At 31.7% G+C, this 19,767-nt stretch overlaps 1 protein-coding gene across 1 annotated transcript in view; it reads right to left on the bottom strand.

Annotated features, from left to right (window-relative positions):
* The window catches only part of CSMD1 (CUB and Sushi multiple domains 1), a 2,716,069-nt gene that overhangs the window by 236,352 nt on the left and 2,459,950 nt on the right, over window positions 1–19,767 (bottom strand). Inside the window, exon 49 of the mRNA XM_051975995.1 lies at window positions 16,139–16,327. Within this exon, the coding sequence (XP_051831955.1) occupies window positions 16,139–16,327 (189 nt within the window). The remainder of the gene's footprint in view (window positions 1–16,138; window positions 16,328–19,767) is intronic.

Genomic DNA, 19,767 nt, shown 5'->3' with positions numbered 1-19,767 from the left:
TAGTGGGAATTTTTGGAAACACAATATATAACTTCTCTGGTTCTGCTTATTTTGTTCCAAGTCTATAAAAGTAAATAAGAATTTCCCTTCACTAACTTAAAGCTTAAATGTATCTTTTCAGTCCAAGATGCAGCTCCAAATTTCCAGCAATATTTCAAAACACAAGCCATAGACTGTGTGGGTTTATTCTTGGTAGAAGTGTCCGTCTTCTTCATGGGATCACATATACTAATTCTATACAAACAGTCCTCAGTTACATAACACAAATAATAAACATAAAGTTAATGTTATTTTATATACATGGGACAGGGTATTTTATCAAGGAAGTAAAATTTGAGCTGGGTTTCTAAGAGTACAGGTTAGGCAGAAAGCAAGAAAAAATTTTTCCCATTGGACAAAATAACCTAAAGGGGGGGGGGGGGGGCGGAAACAAGAAGGATAACACAAAACATCTTCACAGAATAGAGTGAAGGCTTGATTTCTTTCCTGGAAGGAAATAACATCTCCTTTATAAAAGGATGGAGGCAGAAGAGGCTAGCGATGTCTATTCTGTTTCCCTTCTAGTTATACAATTACAACCTTATGCTGCATGTAGGGAGACAGACCTTGCTGCATCCATTTTTCAGCTGTTAATTTCCTTGTCCTCTACCCTGTCCAGTTGTCACAATTTTTTTAAAAAAAAAAACAACTCTCAACTCAGTGCCTAAATTCATTCTATAATATCAATTAGTAACAACCTGTGTGAATATATGCAGGTACAACACCACCACCACCCCAGCCTGATAAATTCTCTTCTATCTCTAGCTTCACTTTTCCACCAGAGATTGAAATTTTCTCAGGTATTGTAAATTTCTTGGGTATTGGCCACCACAGTGATTCTTTAATAAAATAGCACAGGGGGCAGCTAAGTGGAGCAGTGGATAGAGCATCAGCCCTGAATTCAGGAGAACCTGAGTTCAAATCTAGTCTCAGACACATTTCTCAATTGTGTGACCCTAGGCAAGTCACTTAACCCCAATTGCCTCAGCAAAAAGTAAATAGGTAAATAAAGTAAAATAAAATACAGCCTATTCTTCAGTGTTGATTGACGCCTTAAATTTCACAGAGGTATTTTACTATAGTTATTCCTTATTAACTTAGTCATTGTCAAAGCATTACCTGATAAATTGGAAAATTCTTCCCTAGCTCTCCTGCTTCTTTTCCTTCTCTAAGAGTGTACAACAAAATACTCATAGAGGAGCTAACCTGTTAGTTTCTTTGGACAAAACTGACTATTGGTGGCTATGACAGGATCATTTTTCAACATCAAGCAAATAAACTTCAAGCTTCTGGATTTTCATTTGTTAAAGGAAGTATTAAGTTGGTAATTCCAAAATCATCTCCAAGTGCTGATGATTCCCGAACAAAAACAACTTACAAAACCAAACAAAGAAAAAAGTATGGCAACTTTGGCTTTGTTCTTTGTCCATGAGGGCAGATTTCTGCCAATCATTGCAAATGTTAGTGCTTTGTATTTTAATAAATTTCTGCATTTTTCCATACTAGTTCTAATTAGAATTCATCATGATTCAATTTCAAAGTGAAAGGAGACTGCTTTGGGGTATTCAGGGAATGTTAACATAAACAAGAAAGATACATTGTTCTAATTAATGAGTAATTTCTGGAAATTGGGCAATGGGAATTGGAATTAACCTGTACAAATTTTTCACTTTAGAAAAAAGAAAATATATATGATTACCTTTATTTCCCATATAGAAGAAATATTTATTTAAGGGATTTTTTTCTTTCCTTGATTTCTAACATCCATTTTTATGATCTCTTCTTTTTCTTGTCCTAAAATGGTTTTCCTTGCCACTTATTCTTCCCTTTGATTCTAAATTAATTTTTTGTTTTGTTTTTATTGTTTTATTTTTCTGGTTATACATGTATATTAACTTTTTAAAATATATATTTCTTTGTGAATCATGATAGGAGAGAAAAATCAGAACAAAAGAGAAAAAACAGGAGAAAAAAAAAACAGGGGAAAAAAAAGTGAACATAGCATGTGTTGATTAACACTCAATCTCCATAGTTCCTTTAGATGCAGATGGTATTTTCTATCATGAAGTTTATTGGAATTTCCTTGGATCACTGAACCACTGAGAAGAACTAAGTCTTTCATAGTTAATTATTGCACAATCTTGCTGTTACTGTGAAAGATGCATTCCTCATTCTGCTTGTTTCACTCAGCATAAGTTCATGTAAATCTTTCTAGGGCTTTCTAAAATCAACTTGCTCATCATTTTGATAGAACAATAATATACTATTACTTCATATGCTATAACTTATTCAACCATTCCCAAAATTATGGAAATTTACTCATTTTCTAATTCATTGCCATCATAAAAAACCGTTACAAACATTTTTGCACATATAGATCCTTTTCCCTCCTTTATGATTTCCCTGGGAGGCAGACCCAGTAGTGGTACTGCTGGGTCAAAGGGTAAGCACAGTTTGATAGCCCTTGTTTACATAGTATTGGAATTAATTATTCTTTCCATGTTTGGTAGAATTCACTTGTAAATCCATCAGGCACTGGAGATTTTTTCTTAGGGAATTCATTAGTGGCTTGTTCAATTTCTTTTTCTAAAATAGGATTATTTAAGTAATTTATTTCCTCTTCTGTTAATCTGGGCAAATCCATTTCAATTAACTTGTCAGATTTGCTACCATACAGCAATTTTTTTGGGGGGGGGGGCGCAAAAAAGCTTTTAATTATTTCTTAAATTTCTTTTTCTTTAGTGGCAAGTTCACTCTTCATTTTTGATGCTAGTAATTTGATTTTTTCTTTCCTTTTTTAAGCAAATTGAGCAAAAATTTACCTGTTTTGTTGGTTTTTCATAAAACCAACTCTTTGTTTTATTTATTAGTTTAATAGTTTTTTTAGTTTCAATTTTATTAATATCTCCTTAAAGTTTCAAATTTTCTAATTTGATATTTAATTGAGGGGTTTTAACTTGTTATTTTTCTAGGGTTTTTTAGTGGTATGCCCAATTGATCTCTTCTTTCTATATTTTATTCATGTAGATATTTAGAGATATAAAATTTCTCCTAAGAACTGCTTTGCCTGCATCCCATAGACTTTGATGTGTTGTCTCATTATTGTCAATTTTTGGATGAAGTTATTGTTTCTGTGATTTTTTTGAATGACCCACTCATTATTTGAAATTATATTATTTAATTTGCAATCAGTTTTTAGCCTATCTTTCCCTGATACTTTATTGAATATGAATTTTATTGTATTGTGGTCTGAAAAGGAAGCATTTACTATTTCTGACTTTCTGTATTTGATTGTGAGGTTTGTAATGCTAATTTTTTGTAGGTGTCATGTGCTGCTGAGAAAAAAAGTGTATTCCTTTCTGTCCCTTTTCAATTTTCTCCAGAGATATAACATAGCTAATTTTTTAGAACTCCATTAACTTCTCTAGTTTCTTTGTGGTTTATTTTGTGATAAGATTTTTTTTATTCTGAGGGAGGGGAGGACTTTGAGGTTCCTCACTAATATAGATTTGCTGTCTATTTCTTCCTGAAATGGGTTTAACATCTTCTCTAAAATTTCAATGCTCTACAACTTCATGCATATCATTTAGTAGCATTACTATTTCATTGTTTATTGTACCCTTTAACAAGATGTACTTTCCTTCCTTATGGCTCTTTTTGTTTTAGATCAATTTTTGTTTATGCTTTATCTAAGGTCAGAATTGCTACCCCTGCTTTTTTTTTTTTTTTTTGCTTCAGTTGAAACATAATTCTGCTCTATCCTTCTACCATTATTCTGTATGTATCTCTGTTTCAAATGTGTAGCTTATAAACAAAAAAAATTGTAGGTGTCTGTTTTTAATCCACTCTGCTATTCACTTATGTTTTATAAGAAAATTCATCCCATTCACATTTACAGTTATGATTACCAGATCTGTATTTCCCTCCATCCCATTTTCTCCCCTGTATATGCTTTTGTTCTTTTTTCCCACCCTTAGTAGTGTTTTGTTTTTAACCCACCCCAATCTCTATCTACCCTACCTTCTAGCATCCCTTCCCCATTCTCTTATCCCTTTATCTTACTGTTTCTGTCCTCCTTTCATCCAGCCCCTCCCTTTTCTTTCCTCTTTCTCCTCCTACTTTTTTACATTATAAGAATGTAAAATAAATTTCTATAACCAACTGAATGATTAAATTATTCCCTTCCTGAATCAAAACTGATGAGATTAGCTTTCAAACTATGTTCATCCCTCTCTCTTATTTCCCTCTATTGTAATATGTCTTTTGTACCTCTTTATGTGATCTAATTTATATCTGGTCTATTGGGTTTTTAACTGATTTCTTCAGTGGATTGTTTTGCATTTGGCTAATGTATATTTTAAGGAATCGTTTTCTTCAATTTTTCCTTCTTTTTCCAAGCTGCTGATTCTCTTTCACATGCCTCTCATTTCTTTTCTCATTTTTTTTTCTTCTATCTCTCTTATTTGCCTTTCAAAAACTTTTATGAGCACTTCCAAAAAGCCTTTTTGGACTTAGACCAATTCATATCATTCTTTAAGATTTCTTCTGTGGCCAGATTCTCATCTGAGTTGGTGTTTTGATCTTCCCTGTCACCATAGTAGCTTTCTACAGTTAAGGTTCTTTTCTGTTTCATGCTCATTTTCTTTCCTTTCTTTTGTATTTCTTCATTTGTGAAATTTAAGGTCAAACTCTGCTTCTTGGGTAAAGGTAATTCTGTTCCAAGCTTCCTGTGCTGATGATGTTTGTGGAATTATGTGTAGAAGAATTGCACATTTTTAACATATATTAGATTACTTGCTATCTAGGGGTGGGAGTTGGGAAAGGGGAAAAAATTGGAACACAGTTTTGCAAGGGAGAATGTTGAAAACACTACTTAAAATATATTCTGTATTCATTGTTCACTTTCTCTCTACTGAGAGGAGAAAGATACTTTTTCCTGTCCTCTGGGACTGTTGTTAATTATTCATTTACTTATGGTTTAGCTTCCTTTCTTTTCTTTTACATTGCCATAAAACTAATTTCTACAGACATCAAAGATGAATTAAGCACAAACTTGTGTATGGGCATCAGACTATATAGTAGAATCTGCTAAATAAGCTCTATTAATACAAGAAATGACTGAAAACTAGATGTTGTCTTAAATATATTTTAAACTTTAATTAGCATGTTTTAAATCATATCCATTTATATTTCAAGAATTCTATTTATATTCATGTACAATTAAGAATGTAAAAAAATAAGGTAAACTTATGCTTTAAATATGTGAAAAATGCTCACCTATGCACTTGCATAGTCTATTAAGCAAAACACTAGTCAAAAAAAGTTTCAAAAACATTAACTGATGATACATGCTCAGCATATATTTTGGAGTTTTTCATTACATTTCATTAATCTAATAAGAATCTGTTTCTTTTTGAAAGAAAAGTGATCATATCTTCCTATTGGGTAAATATATTTGTCTCTAAAAAGAGAAGTCTAAAATTTTTGCAGCTTGTAGGAAAGACCATTTTTCCTATTCTTTATTGCTTGCAAAAAAAACTAGCCAAGTTTAAATGAATAACAGTCAAAGTAAAAGCTAACAGCATATAAAAGACACTGAGAATAATAGCATTAAAATGAATAGCTCCTTGGATCTCATTCTTACTTTAAAATGGGAAGCTCAAGAGTGATGCAGCTGAAATGTACCAATTTAACTGGATCTTTGAGATACTACTAAAATTTTCAGTTCTAATTCAGGGTTATCCTTGAGATGAATAGGATTAGTGTATTGATAATGAAAACAGCTGCTTGGCACAGTTTTTTGCTTTGAGGCAGGAAATGAAGCCTGAAGGAGACAAAACATATCTGTCTGTACAGAAGATAAGAAACAATGCAGATACTTTGAAGGAAATAATTTGAAAGGTCGACAGAGGACAAAGTTTTATGTTAACAATAAAATAAATTTACTTACTATATGGTATCATTTATAAAATTCTATAAATTGTATTATATTTCTTTAATCCAAAGAGGAATTTTCAATATATTAAAAATAATAACTATATATTAAATATATCATATATACCTATATTCTATGGAGAGAGAGAAGTGTATATATACACACACATATGATTCTAATAGATAATGAAAGTATATTTAAGAAAAGAAAGCTGATCTTTTCCATCATTCAAATTCTTAATTGATATTTATTGAGAACTAAGCAAGATACTGTTCCTAGAACCTTAGATACTATCAAGATAAATGGAACATAATTTTTGTTTCAGTGAGTCTAAAATCACTCAATCATCAAACATTAATTACTTTCCTACTATAGGCCAGGCAACAAATTTGGCAATGGGGACAAAAAATAAAAGTCCTTGCATTTTAGAAGTTAACATTCTACTGGTGTAGAATCCATTAAGGTGCACATATGAATGTATATCTATATCTATATCTATATTGAATGGATAATAAAAGTTCCCCATGATTTTCTGATTACTTAGAGTCAACAAATTTATTAATTATTTTTTAGAATTGCACCAGAGCTTAGTGAATTATTGCACCAGAGCTTAGTGAATTATCTATTTTAATCACTTTGGTTAATAAATGAGGAAATTGAATCTCAGAGAGGAGAAATGACTTGTTTTGGAATCATCAAATCCAGCCTCAGACTCTCACTAGCAGTGAAAATCAAGCAATTCACTTCACTTGCATTTGCCTCAGTTTTCTCATCTGTACATTGAGGATAATAAAAACATCTCATACCCAAATCTGTTGTGAAAAATTTTTTTTTAATTTCTCTGAGCCTGTTTTCTCACCTATAAAATGAGAACATTATATTAATTTTTATCTAACATTCTTTGCAACTATAAATCTTATGATGCTAATAAATTCAGAACAATTTAAACTGTTAAATGATTATAACATGCATATAATATGTGAATATGTACACGTGCAAATCTATATGCATGTTATATTTATCAGATCATATTTATATCTATATGCATTGGCAGATTGTTTTACATTATGCCAAAAATCTTTTAAAGACTCTTTTAAAAGTCTTACAAAAAAGATAGTTTAAATAATGAATACAATGAAATTTTGCTATTATAATTACATAATTACTAAGTAATTATGCTATTAGTTTCAAATTAACTTCAGTGAAATTAGTTTGTATTGATTCTCTAAACTTAATTAAAAGACCTTTACAGTATAAATCACTGATATTTTCATATTGGTTGTGTCTCTTGAAAATCCTGATAATCTTTTTTCCTTTCACCCTCAGCTATTCATGCAATCCATTCTGCTATTAATTAAATTTGTATTCATTTTTAGAAATTGTCAAAACCTCATTTAATTATAGTCATGTAATTTAAGATAAAATATTTAAAATAAAATTTTATAGCCTCATATTTGATAAAGGACATGCTTTAAATGTCATTTGAGAGGGGGAAAATCTATAAATTATTGGAATTGAAATGCTACAGTGTAAAAATTAGTAATGTGATAGAGCTTTAAAAACCATTTGGAAACAGAACAAATATAAATTAGAACTTTATGAACAAATAAAAAATTGCTGTTAACATTAGATTATTCTATTCTGTGCATAGTTTCAGTAAGAAGGCTTCTTATAAAATGAAAAGGATATATGCCAGAAGAATGCCAGCTAGAATTCTGGCTGTGATAATTTTGATCAGTGTGCCTTGGTCAAGCTATTAAAGCCCAGATGCAGTAAGATAACATAGCAGCAAAGTAGGTAGAATGCTATATATAGAGTTAGTAAGACCTAAGTTGCAATCTGACTTCAGACATTTACACGTGTGATCATGGGTGAATCATTTAGGTTCTGTCTACCCTTGCTGAATATATTCCAATATGAAAAATTATTTCTGAATAGGGAAATAATAATATTTGTCTATCTCACAGAGTTATTATAAATTAAAAATTATTAAAAGATTAAAAAATGTCATCAAAGTATTTTGAAAATTCCAAAATATGTTTTAAGTGCCATTATGATTAATATCACTTAAAGATAATAAGATCACAGGGACTGATATCAGTCTAATTTGGATTTTGAAGGACAAGTCATTTCCCCTCTCTGAGACTTAGTTTCCTCATTTATTAACCAAAGTGATTAAAATAGATGATTAGAAATTGTCAAAACCTCATTTAATTATAGTCATTAATTTAAGATAAAATAAATTCTAAAAAAAATTAATAAATTTGTTGACTCTAAGTAATCAGAAAATCATGGGGAACTTTTATTATCCATTCAATTAATATATTCCTAATATAGAAGATAGAGAAGTATACCAAGGGCTTGTTCTTGATCTTGTTCTTTTAAGGCAGTGTTCTTGATCTCCCAAAACTTTCAAACTAGCTTTTAACCAAAACAGAAATACATATTCAAAACCAAGGAGTTATTCAAGACTTGAAATTAGGTGAGTATGGGGTCAGATTTTAGAGGATTAAATGTATTAACAATAGAGGGGTCAATATGATATCATAATAGCTAGTATTTATATAGAGCTTACTATGTATCATGAATGGTGCTAAATGCTTAACAAATATTATTTCATTTAATCTTCACAACAGATTTGGGTATGAAATGTTTTTATTATCTTCAATGTACAAATGAAAAAAAAAATGAGGCAATTGAAGTGAATTGCTTGATTTTCACTGCTAGTCAGAGTTTGAGGCTGGATTTGATGATTCCAAAACCCTTAACTTTAGTCACTATGCCACACTATGCTGCTTTCATTTTCCCTATTTTCAGCTTTGGAACCATGCAGGAAACATATATTCTTTATCATCATGTCTTTAAATCAACTATTTTCCCTCCAGTAACTTAAAAATAGTGAGTGACTGCTATTTAGCAAAATCCTAAGGAGTTGAGATAACCAAGGATCAACTTTAAAACTCAACCAAACAGAAAACAGTTTAAAAGTAGCTTAGTTTAATAAAAACACTGAATAACAAACTAGGAAATCCAGCTTCTATTACGAATATAGTCACTAATTAGACTAGATAACTAAATGCTGATAGTGTATAGATCTCTGGGTTTTAGAGCTTACTCTAAATCTTACTTCAGTCACTTATTTTGTACGTGATCCATGCCAAGTCACAGCCTCTTTCAGCCTCAGCTTTTTTAGCTGAAAATGTATTAATAATAGTTCCTATCTCATAAATTTTGTTTTAAGAATTAAAGAACACATGGAAAGCATTTTTTAAACTTCAGAGTGCCATACATGTGCAAACTGTTGTTATTTGCTTTTTTTTTTATATAACCTTTGACAATTGGCTTCTCTATGCTTCATCTATAAATTTGAGAGACTTGGTCATGAAAGCTTCTTTCCAGTTTTATGAGATAATAACCAAATAATATTAACACCTTAGTTAAATGGAGAATAAATTACTCACAGAAGGAGCTGTGGATTTTTCTAAGAGATTGGTAATACCAGCATGATTTATAATTGAGTAATAAAACACAATGGAAAATTCTTTTCCATTCAGAAACCCCAGAGGAGAAATCGTAATTTATTAAATGGATGGGGATTTTGATTGATTCTAAAAACCACTAAATCACATATCCTGACTTACTAGTGAGGATCATAAAGTTGTCATCACAGTTAGGTAACTTTTTATGGACAGATTTTTTTTTAATTAGGCAGTAATTTGTTTGTTTTTGTTTTTCATATTAACTATAGAGAGTCCTCACAAAGAAATATTCACATTTCAAACAATCTCAAAAAAAAGAATTATGAGGGAATTTCTAGCATAAAATCCTTCATTCTTATTTATGCTTTGTTTTGTCTAAAGAATATGAATAAACATTCTCTCTCTATTTCTGTCTCTGTCTGTCTGTCTGTCTATCTGTCTCTGTATATGAAAAACTGCCTAAATGTAATGGCAACTTTAGCAAAAGGAAACAAACATTTATTGTGTGCCTATTATATGACAGACAATATGCTAAATATCTTACAAATGTCTCATTTTATTTTAATATTTTATATTTGTTAGAAAGATTTTGATCATCTATTGATAACCCTATAGTATCTTTTTTTAAAAAAAATTATTTATTCTTAATACAAAATTGCTTTAGTAATCATTTTGGGACAAAAAAATCAGAGCAAAAGGGAAAAACTATGGGAGAGATAATTTAAAAAAAAAGAGAGAGAGAGAAAAGAAGTGAATATAGCATGGGGTAATTTACATTCAATGTCCACTTTTTTTAAATTGGATGCAGATGGCATTGGAATAGATTTCCAAAATCTATTGGGACTGCTTTGGAACACTGAAAAAGACAAAATTTTTCATAGTTGATCATCACATATTCTTGCTGTTATTCTTGGTTCTGCTTGTTTTGCTTGGCATAAGTTCTTGTAAATCTTTTCAGGCTTTTCTAAAATCAACTTATTCATCATTTTTTATGGAACAGTAATATTCCATTATGTTCATAACCACAACTTGTTCAGCCATTCCTCAACTGATGGGCATCTACTCATTTCTTTGCTACCACAAAAAGAGCTGCTACAAACATTTTTGAATATGTAGCTCATTTCCCTTCCTTTATGATTTCCTTGGAATACAGACCCATTAATGACACTGCTGGATCAAAGGGTATACACAGTTTGATACGTGTACACAGTTTGATAGCCCTTTGGACATAGTTCCAAATTGTTTCCAGAATGAATGGATAATTTCACAACTCCACCAACAATGCATTGTTACTCCAGTTTCCCCACATACCCTCCAACATTTATCATTATCTTTTCCTGTTATTTTAGCCAATCTGAGAGGTATAAAATGGTACCTTAGAGTTGTTTTAAATTGCCTTTCTCTAATCAATAGTTATTTAGAGCATTTTCTCCCATAACTATAAATGGCTTTAATTTCATGATCTGAAAATTGTCTGTTTATATCCTTTAATCATTTATCCATTGGAGAATGATTTGTTTTCTTATAAATTTGACACAGTTCCTTATATTTTAGAAAATAAAACCTTTGTCAGAAACACTGGTTGTAAAGATATTTTTCCAGCTTTGTACACCCTTTTAATCTTGTTTCTGTGGGTTTAGTTTGGGCAAAAACTTTTTAACTTAATGTAATCAAAGTTATCCATTTTGCCTTTTATAATGTTCTCTAGATCTTCTTTGGCAACAAATTCTTCCCTTCTCCAAAGATCTGATAGGCAAATTATTCCTTGCTCCCCTAATATTTTTATGGTATAATCCTTTATACCCAAATCATATAACCATTTGGACATTATTTTGGTATGGAGTGTGAACTATAAGTCTATGTTAAGTTTCTGACATGTTATTTTCCATTTTTTCCAGTAATTTTTGTCAAATGATAAGTTCTTATTCCAGAAGCTGGAGCTTGGAATTAATATTATTAAATATTAGGTTACTATAGGCCTTCATTATTGTGTCATGTGTCTCTAATCTATTCCACTGATCCATCACTCTTTTTCCTAGTCAATACCAAATGATTTTGATGACTGCTGCTTTATAATATAGTTTTAGTTTTGGTCCCTATAGAAACTTTGCCAAGAAAACCCAAAGAGGGTCAAGAAGAGTCAGACATGACCAAAAAAAATCATGGAAGTAAAGAATAAAATCCTCCACCAAATATAAATGTTAAAATTATACTAAACTCAAGTTCATTTTGAGTTGATTTTTAGCATCAATAAATAATAACCATGACATATATATGATCCCAAATTCATATTTGTCATATGATATCTTATATTATATATAATAATTTTGTGGTTTTATAAAACTTTTCAGTTAAAGCATTTACTTTGATATTGACAACCAGATCATATTGGGAAGAATAGACATTCTTGAGTCAGAAGACCTGGAATCAAATCTTGCCTCTGATACTTACTAGTTTCTATTTTCTTTTCTTTAAATAACTTTCATAATGTAATGGAGTGGGCTAGATCACTTCTGAGGTTTCTTCCAGTTCTACATCAATGATCCTATGAACACCCCTATGAAATAGGGTAGACAAGTACTACGATTTAATCTTACAAATGGGGAAAGGAATGTTTAAAGAAGAAAAGAGATGACAAATTTGGAAAATTAGAAGTTGGGGCATAGACCAGGTTCTCTGGATCCTAATCAAAGACTTTTTACTCCAACATTCTGCCTTTTTGAGATGATGAAGGTTAATGTGTGTGTGTGTGTGTGTGTGTGTGTGTGTGTCTGAATGTGGGTGTGTAGTAAATATCTATTTATACTATGTATATAATATACGCATATATATAAACACACACATTCATATGTCATAGGATGAGAGGAATAAGATGGGTTAGAATGGATGAGATTGGACCTATGATTTTGTTGATATCAGGAAACACAATAAAGAAATCTTAATCAAAATAGATTGACACCTTTGGGAAAACATTTAGACTTCCTTTGAAAAGTGCTTAGAGGTCACTGAAAGATTAAGTATTTTGCCTAGATTCTCCCTGATACTAAGTGACATGATTGGATTTGAAAATAGTTTTTTCTGACTCTAGGGCTAGTGATTTAATGACTATTCTTCACTGTCTTCAATTATCTATCATTCCTCAAAAAAGATTAGTATCACAAAAAAATTGAGAGAAAACAGACATATAAAGAATTATCTATTCAATATAACAAAAACTTACATAATCTGCCAATCACTAATTCTAATTGAAGAGTGCATTTAAAAAAAAAAAAAAAAACAACTCTATTTTTTGAAGACTGGGTGGGGTAGCAGTAGAGTTTGGGAGCGAATAGTATCTATTATGTGCTACTATGTACTTTACTAATATTATCTCATTTGATCCTCAGAACCTTACTGTTTTTCACACTTTACATTAGGAAACTGAGGCAAATAGAGGTAAAGTGACAGCTAGTCAGTCAGTGTCTGGATCTAATTTCCATATATTTGCATCTTGACTCTAGGCCCAGCAGTTTTTCCACTCTGCAACCTAATTATACCTATTATGCCACCAAACTGCTCCTAACAGTAAAGAAAGAGATCCCATTAACTTCATCTTGTCAGAAAAAATGTGTGTTCATTAAGTATACTATACTAATATCACAGAATCTAGTGCATAATAAAAAAAATAATAGAAAAGAAAAACAAGTACATTCTAAAGGCAGCAGCTTAAATAGCTAATTCTCCTAGATTCAAGAATTTTAAATTATTTAATGAATATACAGTGGATAAATATATAAGTGTACACTGTGAAAAATATAGTTTTACAAATTCTATGAAACAATTAACTTAACTAACCACAAAAAACACCTTATTTGAGAACTTAATTTTCATTTAGATGATGAATCGAGATGCTCATATTAGAGAATAATTTATCAGACTACACGAAATTATTTCTAAAAAAGCCAAGATTATTCATTAAAAACGTTAAATCAGTTTAGAGGGACTGAAAATTCTAATAAAGAAAGGACTTTGTTCAATTGAAAACTATGTTTTAGCTGTCAAAAATTAATGTTAAGCATGAACTCAATGAAAAAATATTTTTAAATTATTAAATGTAATTTGTAAATGAATAATAAAACAAATCTATACAACATCAAAGAGAATGTTCAATTTTCTTTTATATTCAGACTATATCAATAACAAACATCATTTATAAGGACAGGTTTGTGTGTTCAGAGGAATTTTTCATGTCCTCAATAACAATATTTCTCAAGAATCTAAAGCATTATTATAAATCAAATTCTAACTTTGTTTTCCCTCCCTAAATCCACTGATCTTCCAAACTTCTGTTTCCCAATTTCCACTAAGAGTACGATTGTCCATCTCAGGATTACAATTTTGGTGTCATCCTTGACGCTTCATCTTCCTTAACCTCTCTTACCCACAACACATTAATTCCACTTCTATTCTACCACTTCCTCTACTTCTATATAACCAATTTAAGTCTTTATCACCTCTCTACCACCATAGAGGAATAACTCTAGTCTCTTTGATTATTCTCTTTCCTCTCTCTAATCCATTTTCTACACAGACAAAATAATTGTTCTTAAACAGGTCTCACCACATCATTCCTCTATTCAATAATCTCCAGTGGTCCTCTAATAATTATTCTAGGACAAAATACAAGTTTTTCTGGTGTGGCAGTTGAAGGACTTTTCAATCTGCCTTCTATTTACTTTTTTCAGACTTATTTCATATTAATTTCCTTCATTCTATAGTGCAGCCAGAATGAATGATTAGATTTTTACCAACTTTGGCATTTCATCTCTTACCTCCATGCCTTTACACATGATACTTTCCAAGTTGCAAATGTGCTCCCTCTTCTTTTCTATAAATTAAAATCTTTATCTTCCTTCAAAACACAAATCAGATGAGACCTCATTCATGAAGCCTTCCTTTATCCTACCTCACATGCCAATTATCCTTAGTTATCTTGTGTACACTTATCTATTTACTGTTATATATATGCCAATGTGTTGGAATCCTTACTAACTGCTAACTAATTAGAGTTGATCTAATCTTACAAGAAGATTTTGGCCAGAATCTGAAACAAGGTACTAAGTAGAACTAATTAATACAAGGCTTGTGTTCACACCTTTACTCATTGGAGTCCACAAGTATGCTAGCTTCACAAAGTAAACTTTCTAACTTCAAGGGAGTCCACACCTCCCTTAAAGCTCATTGGGCCAGAGAGCACTATGGGAGAAAACCCATAATCCCATTCTCTCAGAAGAGTCAGATAAAAGGCCAGCGATGAGGGCTCTATGGCAGAATACATTTTTTCTACTTGGCTGGCTGGTGGCTGACGAAGAGCTTTCAGAGGATAAAGCTACGAGTGAGAGTTCGGTGGACAACCAGATTCATCTTCATCTCACACCACTGTAGTTGGTGGCTGGGCTCCCCAGAAGGAGACAAGAGAGACATTCCATCTCTGTGTTGGTTGGAGGCTGAAGAAAGCAGAGGCAGAGGCTGAAGGACAGAACCTTTGGATTTGGAGACATCCGAAGGGCTCCAAGCCTCTAAACCGACTGTGTTTTGAGAAGAACAAGAACTCCAACATTTGAACTCATAACATTTGGCGCCCAACGTGGGGCTGTTCTTCATTCCCTGTGGCAAAACCGTTCATTCATATCTTTTATAAGGCTCAGCTAAGTTAATGCTGGGCACTGAAAAGGCAAATCTCTTCATATCCTCCTCATCCAGAGGAAAGGAATAGAAACAATCCTTGATGTCTATAACCCAAAGAGGCCATTCTCTAGGAAGCTGAGTAGGAGATGGAAGTCCAGGCTGAAGAGTTCCCATAGTTTCCATCTGTTCGTTCACTTTTCTTAAATCAGTGAGCATCCTCCATTTAATGTTATGAGTTCAAATGTTGGAGTTCTTGTTCTTCTCAAAACACAGCCGGTTTAGAGGCTTGGAGCCCTTCGGATGTCTCCAAATCCAAAGGTTCTGTCCTTCAGCCTCTGCCTCTGCTTTCTTCAGCCTCCAACCAACACAGAGATGGAATGTCTCTCTTGTCTCCTTCTGGGGAGCCCAGCCACCAACTACAGTGGTGTGAGATGAAGATGAATCTGGTTGTCCACTGAACTCTCACTCGTAGCTTTATCCTCTGAAAGCTCTTCGTCAGCCACCAGCCAGCCAAGTGGAAAAAATGTATTCTGCCATAGAGCCCTCATCGCTGGCCTTTTATCTGACTCTTCTGAGAGAATGGGATTATGGGTTTTCTCCCATAGTGCTCTCTGGCCCAATGAGCTTTAAGGGAGGTGTGGACTCCCTTGAAGTTAGAAAGTGTACTTTGTGAAGCTAGCATACTTGTGGACTCCAATGAGTAAAGGTGTGAACACAAGCCTTGTATTAATTAGTTCTACTTAGTACCTTGTTTCAGATTCTGGCCAAAATCTTCTTGTAAGATTAGATCAACTCTAATTAGTTAGCAGTTAGTAAGGATTCCAACACCAATGACTTTTCTTTTCTTTAGGTTCCAAGCACACACTAGATGCTGAATAAATGTGTTGCTAACATAAATTTTTCTCAGTTAAATCTTTGGCTATTGCTTATTTAATTGTAACTGAGACAATAAGAAAAAAATCTTATTTTGCAGAAAACATAAATAAAAGACAGGAGTGAAGAAGAAAAAATTTCTTACCCTGGCAGAGTGGAGTAAGAGAATCCCATTGATATATGCCATTTGGGCTGCGTCTGCAAGTTGCGTTACTGTGGCCAATCATTCTATGTCCAGGCTTACAGAAATAATGTACCCGACTTCCAACTGGTCCCCTGGTCCTATTCACAATTCCTCCATTCTTAAGGGTCTGGGTCAAACTGCAATATGGAGCTATAGGAGGGAAGAGGGGAGAGAGAGAATATTTTAAAACATAAATAAGGAAATAAAGTATAGATAAACCACTATGATGAGTAAGTAATGTCAAACAGTACAAGTTAAAAATCTGCCAGGAGAAACTTCTAAAATAATCCCAAACAGGGAGCAAAAATTAAATCAATATGTTGATTTAACAACTTGGATCACCTGGGGTAGGAATAGAGCTGAACTCTTTGAAAGCAGAAAGCTAATATTTTGGCCTGAAATTTAAAAAATATTGATTGTGTTACTGATTTTTTTCAAGGCTGATTATTCACTCTATTGAGATTGTTAATAAAAATATAAGTTATAAGATACTATTTGAGACATCTTATTTGAAATATGATTTTTGAACCAGATAAACCATATACAAATGAAGTTTTTTTTTTAATATTATTCAAAAAGGATAAAACAAGAAAATTCGAAGGGGATTTCAGCAATAAAGTCAATTAATGAGTTCACTAGCTAAGAGAATTTTATGATTTGTTTCCCAAAGTGCAATAACCTGAGGTTTTAAGATGTGATAATTGGAGAAATAATTTCTATCAAGAATGTCTAATTCAAAGAAATGTGCCTGTTTAGGAAAACATGAGGGAAAAAACATGTTTGAACCTATGTAGAAAATACAAGTTGAATATCAGAATTAATTTCAACTTTCAAAACTTATACATAAGAACTTTTACATAAAATATTTATAGAGAATTTTTATATATTTATTAGAGTTAATTTCTTTGAAATGAACATTTTATGACCTACAAAATTTCCTTTTGGTTTATAAATTAAAAGACATATCTATAACCATATGCTTAATATTAAAACTTTTCTCTGAATAACAAAAACAAATAGAATCATGATGATTTTTAATAATGGGTAAATTTTAGGTGTGTTTGTAGGCAGAAAGGAAAGGACAGTTTACAGAGAGAGACAAAAATATCAATGAGAAATTGGAGATGTTAGTGGCAGCCTCAGAAAATTGCCATAAGAAAAACACATTTATAACACTGAAACACTAAAAATATGAATTCTCTTTTTTTTCACTCTAATGGGATTAGGCTTTGTATATGTTCGTGTGTTTTTGTGTGTGTTTATCCAATCACAAAATCTATTTCAAGATTCTACGTTCAAAGTTATGAAACTTAAAACAAGAAGGAAAAATCTTAAAATAAGATAAAAGATTTTAGAGTTGGAAGTGATTTTAGAGATCATCTAATCCAATTCTCCCATTTTTAGAAAAGAGAAAACAGAAGCCACTTGGTCAAAGGCATAAAGATGTCAAATAATAGATTAGAAGCTAGAATAGAGCTCTTGACTACTTACTACACATATGGTTTTGGGAAAGCCAATTAACCTTTATGTGCTTCAAATCCTTTCCACTGCTGCAAAATGAGAAGGTTGGTTGGATTACAGGAAATCAAACCTATGATCTATTTCAATGTACTTATTTCACAGATAAAGATATGAGAGCCCCAAAAAAGTTAAGTGATTGCCTCAAGATCAAGGAAATATTAAGTAACAAACCTAGAGTCTGAAGTCAGCTTCTCTGAATCCAGACCCAGCTTTTGTTTCCCTGTTTGCTAGACAAAAGTAGATTCCTAAATAGATCCTCTGACTCTATATCAATATGATATCTTGCAGATTACATTTATCTTCCAACTAGAACATAACATATTGTATTCTAAAGTTTCTGATATATAAAATCAACAATTTACTAAATATTATAAGTTGTTGAAATTCAGTTTTGTTTGAAACTCTGTGACTCCATTTGGGGATTTTTTTGTAAAAATATTTCAGTGCTTTTTCATTTCCTTTTCTAGTCCACTTTTTTTTAGATGAGGAACTGTGCAGAGTTAATGATTGGCCAGGGTCACATAGCTAGTAAACAACTAAGGCCAGGTTTGAATTCACAAAGATCAGTCTTAGTAATTACAGGCTCAAGCCTTCTATCCACTTTGCCATGTAGCTACAATTACATATTACTTTAAGTTCAGATGCTATTTCAGTCATTGTCATAGCAAAAATTTGAATGAAATCTATGTAAACACCCCCACACACACACATATGTGCATGTGTACACATATGTTTATGTTTGTGTATAAATCTATAGGATGGGGCAGGGAAAAATGCATTATTCATTTACACATCAATATAATTTGTTAGTATATATGTCATTTTCTTAATAGCTTTACTTTTTTCTGCTTTTGGTTAAAGGTGATGAGTCCCTAAAAAATGAAACCATTTGATGGTAAATAGCTAATGGCCAGGAGAAACATTCAGGGATAGAGAAAGAAACCCTAAAAAAAAAAAAAAAAAAAAAAAAAAAAAAAAAACCTGATTATCAAAGACAGGTAGTAGCTAGATAAAGCAGAAAAGTGTAGATATCTAGAAGCAGAGAAAATAGATACAGCTAAAGGTGGAGAATTTAGGAGGCTAATGAAAAAGGTCTTATTTATGTAATAGATGTATTTACTGCCTTTTCCAAAAATTTTCAAAATAGGCATATGAATATTTTGCTGAGACAACTATAATAGCTAACATTTATGCTTTATGGTTATAAAGTACTCTACACATATCCCATTGGTTCTGCTTTCCTTTTCAACAGAAACATAGAATTCATTTGTATAGACTATTTTTTTTAAACAACAGATTTTTAAAACAAATGTTTCCTTGTTGAAAATAATAATCCAATAAAAATCTGTAGTAAACTGAGGAAAGTTTCCCTTCATTGGAAATTGGAAAAGATGGCAAGCTTAGTTCTATTACCTAGATTATAATTTAATAGGGTGATATTCCCCAAAGTCTTAAAAGGCAAGTGAAATCCCAGAATTCTAGAAGTAGACAGGACCTAAGACAGGAAGCATAATATAGATGACCAGGAAAATTTGGATTCAACTCCTACCACAGATAATTATTATATGACCTGGGTAAAAAATATTTGTATTTTTATGTATGTATAACACATGTGATATATATATACACATATATACATATACATATATACATATATGTATATATATAATATGTATATATATACATGCATACATATATATATACACACATACATATATATACGCATGTATTATGTATCACCATATATGTTTATAGTATATGTGAATATCAGCATATTTAATGTATGCATGTTATGTATCAGTAAGGTACATTTCTCTATATAATCCAGCACACATACATTATATATACATATTTATATATGTATATGCACACATGTACATATACATACATATATGCCCTCATTGTTGACTTATTTTAAGAAATTTCTACAACCACTCCAAACTTTAGTAACTACTTCTCTGATCAGTCAGTAGCCATCACACATTAAGACCCTTCAACAGCAAAAAGATTAGCACTTGTTAGAGGCTCAGTTAATTGTTAGCATTTTTTTTTAGCAGTAAAACATTTTT

Source organism: Antechinus flavipes, chromosome 2, assembly GCF_016432865.1.
Source record: "Antechinus flavipes isolate AdamAnt ecotype Samford, QLD, Australia chromosome 2, AdamAnt_v2, whole genome shotgun sequence".
In the NCBI taxonomy this organism is placed as follows: Eukaryota; Metazoa; Chordata; class Mammalia; order Dasyuromorphia; family Dasyuridae; genus Antechinus; species Antechinus flavipes.
Note: the sequence above shows the minus strand (reverse complement) of the source record. Positions and strands in the feature narration are given on the sequence as shown.